Below are 4,094 nucleotides of genomic sequence, written 5' to 3' on the forward strand. Positions count from 1 at the left end.
GTTCTAGCCTCTCACTGATTATTCGCTGGCCAGCCAGGGGGCTCCAGATTGTAACATTCCACCTAGCCATTGAACTGGAGCAGTAAACTACATTTATTGTGTGTGTTTTTGCCTTCTTGGTCATGCATAATACTGCGTATAGTTTTTAAACTGCTATTTAAATAAATGTTGTACTTTTATAAGATTTCTGTGTATGTTACTTGTGTATCACAAGGGCAAAAGTCCTGCATGTTCTAAGTAGTACGGTTACATGTGTAACAGCGGCTGTTTCAGTAAAGACAGGGCATTGGATCCAAATGCAGTTTGAAATTTATTATTAAACAAAATTATCAGAAAGTAAATCCAGGCAGAGCATAACAAGAAACCAGACAAATAACACAATAATCCAAACACAGGAAAATCCAAATATTGAACAAAAAAACATCCAACAAAGGACCAGACCAAGAATATGGGAAACACTGAAGTATATATACACAAGGGTGATTGGCAATCAAGACACACCTACGACCAATCAGGAACTAATCAACAAGAAAAAATACAAAGGACTACAAAACATGCCATGAAACAGGAAATCACAAAAGTCCACATAAGACAAGGGGAACTCGAGGCAGGAATCCTGACAGTGTGAAGGCTTGATAAATGTTTGAAACTCTTTTCACACTAAAACGTATACTATGATTTACAAAAAAAATGTGGGTGAAACATTTTTACACTTAAACCCAAGTAGATCTAAGTAGATCTGAGCAACTGCATTTGGTACATTAACAAATAAAATTTAGTATCTTTGGTGTCGTTTCAGTTGGGTAAATGTAAAGCTCTTCCCACAGTCCGAACACACATGATCTCTCACTTCATTATGTGTTTTCTGGTGCAGTTTAAAACTGTTCAGTCGTGAAAAACTCTTTCCACAGAGAGAACGCAATTAAGGCCTCTCATCTGAATGAACTTTCAGGTGTTGCTTTAGACTTGATGATGAAATAAAATCTTTACCACACTGATCACAGTTAAATGGTTTTTCTCCAGAGTGAACGCGCAGATGATATATCAAACCTGATGAATTTCTGAAACTCTTCTCACACTCAGTACAGTAGTACAGCTTATCTCCAGTGTGAACTCGCTCATGTACTTTCAGGCTCCCAGACTGAGTGAAACTCTTGTCACAATATGAGCACTTGTAAGGTTTTTCTCCAGTATGAATTCTTTGGTGCTCTTTCAGATATTCAGCTGTAGTAAAGCTCTTCCCACAGTCACAACACACATGATCTCTCACTTCATCATGTATTTTCTGGTGCCGTTTAAAACTGTTCAGTCGTGTAAAACTCTTTCCACAGAGAGAACACACATAAGGCTTCTCATCTGAATGAACTTTCAGGTGTTGTTTTAGATTTGATGACAAATTAAAATCTTTACCACACTGATCACAGTTGAATGGTTTTTCTCCAGAGTGAACGCGCAGATGATACATCAAACCTGTTGAATTTCTGAAACCCTTCTCACACTGAGTACAGTAGTACGGCTTCTCTCCAGTATGAAGTTGCTCGTGTGATTTCATGTTGCCAGAATGAGTGAAACTCTTGTCACAATATGAGCACTTGTAAGGTTTTTCTCCAGTATGAATTCTTTGGTGCTCTTTCAGTACACCAGATGCAATAAAGCTCTTTCCACATTCGCAACACACATGATCTTTCACTTCATCATGTGTTTTCTGGTGCCGTTTAAAATTTGTCAGTCGTGAAAAACTCTTTCCACAGAGAGAACACACATAAGGCTTCTCATCTGAATGAACTATCAGGTGATCTTTTAGTTTTGATGATAAAATAAAACCTTTACCACACTGATCACAGTTGAATGGCTTTTCTCCAGAGTGAATGTGCAGATGATTACTGAGAGTTGATGCATGAGTAAAACTCTTTCCACACTGAGTGCATGTATACGGTTTCTCTCCAGTGTGAATTCTCATGTGTCTGTGAAGGTTTCCTTTATTCTGGAAACTCTTTCCACACTGAGAGCAGGAGTGCAGCTTTTTGACTTTTGTTCCTTGAGTTTGCAAGTCACAGTGTTTCTTTGCATCATTTAGTTTCTGTCTTTGCTCCGTCACTTCCAGCTGGTCTAAAATAAACATATTGAGCAGTTAGAATCAGTTCAATTTTAAATGAGGTTAAATGTGAAAATTAAAAAACGTAGGGTAACACTTTATTTTACAGTGTCTTTGTTACATATATTACGTGTACTTACCATAGTATTAACAGTAAATTACGCATAATTACATGCAACTAACCCTCAACCAAATCCTAATCCTACCAAAACCATATAGTAAGTACATGTAGTTGCTTAATATTACTAAGTACTTAAATATATAATTACACTGTAACAATGACACCTTAAAATAAAGTGTAACCAAACTTAGCAGAAAACAAGACATAATGTATCTTTTGATGTGGAAAGGTCAGTTCATGTGGTCTAAAATAAAATGTATTAAGCAGTTAGAATCAGTAAAAAAAAAAAAAAAAAAAAACTTCACAGAAAACAACACATAAGGTATCTGTCTGTGTGAGTATAATGTATCTTTGATGTGGAAAGGTCAGTTCAGTTATACACAAGGCTATGATCATTTACATGCATTTCTCTATCATTTATCATCCATATACTGATTATTACTTTATATAATTATTGAAGAATCAAGAATGGAAACCAACCTGTTTCTTCCTCTGTATCTTCATGTTTTATTCTGGATGGTTCTGGATCACTCATGTCTTCAATCTCCTCTTTAATAAACTCCATCTTTAACAACACAGTCTTGGGGTTCTGATGCCAGAGATGGACTTTATTCTTTAAATATATAAAGCTAAGCAGCTTCTGCTGAAACAACTGCAGAGTCCTGCCTCACACTCAAGTATATATCCACACATCCTTCCCAAAGTGGTAACGCATTCTACAGATATTTTAAGAGATGGACAAGTGGGAAGGTCTTCACCATATGACACATTCTTGTGGGCCTGAAATAGGAGTACAGCTGTAAACACACCATTCACTTGCCAGCCTCTTGTTCACAGTGGCAGAAACACATGATTATAATAGTAGAATTACTTATTCACACATATGGCTATACCTAAATCACATATTTTCTGAATATTAAAATATAAAATATTCAATAAAAAATCTTGAATATTCCCAGAATTTATTGGTGAATTGTTGTGGGAGGGGCTTCACTGCAGGTGTGAACTGTGATCACTGTGTGATACTGACGCTCACAGGACCAGATCTGGAAAAATCAAAGATAAGTAACTGAATTCATACTGGATTACTTTAACAGCAAAACACGTGTGGTGCCTTTAATTTAGTTCTAAGAGCATTTTGATGGTTACACAATGGTAACATCCTAAACTGTCAAATAATACCAGTTTTGACAAAACAAAAGCTTTTCTAAAATGAAATATATGAACAAAAACGGCAGACAGGCTGAATGAAAATACAAATTCACTCTCTGACAGAAGGTGGCGCTTAAAGGACAAGTTCGGTATTTTACACTTAAAGCCCTGTTTACAGATCGTTTCTGATGAAATAGAACGGTTAAGATTAAAATTTGGACACATGCTGCTGTCCCGAGAATTTTAGGTTTCTTTCGCTTTCCCCCCCACCTACACAATGGCAGCCTATGGGCACTGGAACAATCCTTCCTAAAACGCATTAAACTTTCGTTTACAAAGACGTGAAACTCACCGAGTGGTCAGGGGTGTTCACTGATATGCTCACAAAAAAATCGCTGCAAAAAATGCTTTCCAACAGGTTTTATCGTAGTTTTTGTCCAACTCCATTGACTTGTATTGGATGGGCTGTGTGAGGTACGGTATTACTCCGCCGCTTCTTCTTCTGCTTCTTCTGTGTATTCAATGAAATGCCAGTGGTTTGCTTGCAATTGGCAAAGGTGCATTATCGCCACCAACTGGGCTGGAGTGTCTATTATCCAAGCTCTCAATGGAAGAATCTACGGGTGTGAGACGTTTGGAAAAATAGGTCCACAGTTTTACAACGAATGGTAAAACACCTGTTGGAAAGCATCTTTTGCAGCGATTTTTTTGTGAGCATATCAGTGA

General features: G+C 37.1%; 1 protein-coding gene across 1 annotated transcript; it reads right to left on the reverse strand.

The window, feature by feature from the left end:
• Positions 1-350: 350 nt before the first annotated feature.
• LOC311297641 (uncharacterized protein) lies at positions 351-2,918 on the reverse strand. The gene is made up of 2 exons (XM_084420028.1): positions 2,697-2,918; positions 351-2,109 (listed from the first exon to the last, which is right to left on the reverse strand). Exons 1-2 carry the CDS (start codon positions 2,779-2,781, stop codon positions 923-925), a joined length of 1,272 nt encoding a protein of 423 aa, XP_084276154.1. The 5' UTR covers positions 2,782-2,918; the 3' UTR covers positions 351-922.
• Positions 2,919-4,094: the final 1,176 nt, after the last annotated feature.

This window comes from Rutilus rutilus (assembly GCF_951802725.1).
Source record: "Rutilus rutilus genome assembly, chromosome: 9".
Classification (NCBI taxonomy): Eukaryota; Metazoa; Chordata; class Actinopteri; order Cypriniformes; family Leuciscidae; genus Rutilus; species Rutilus rutilus.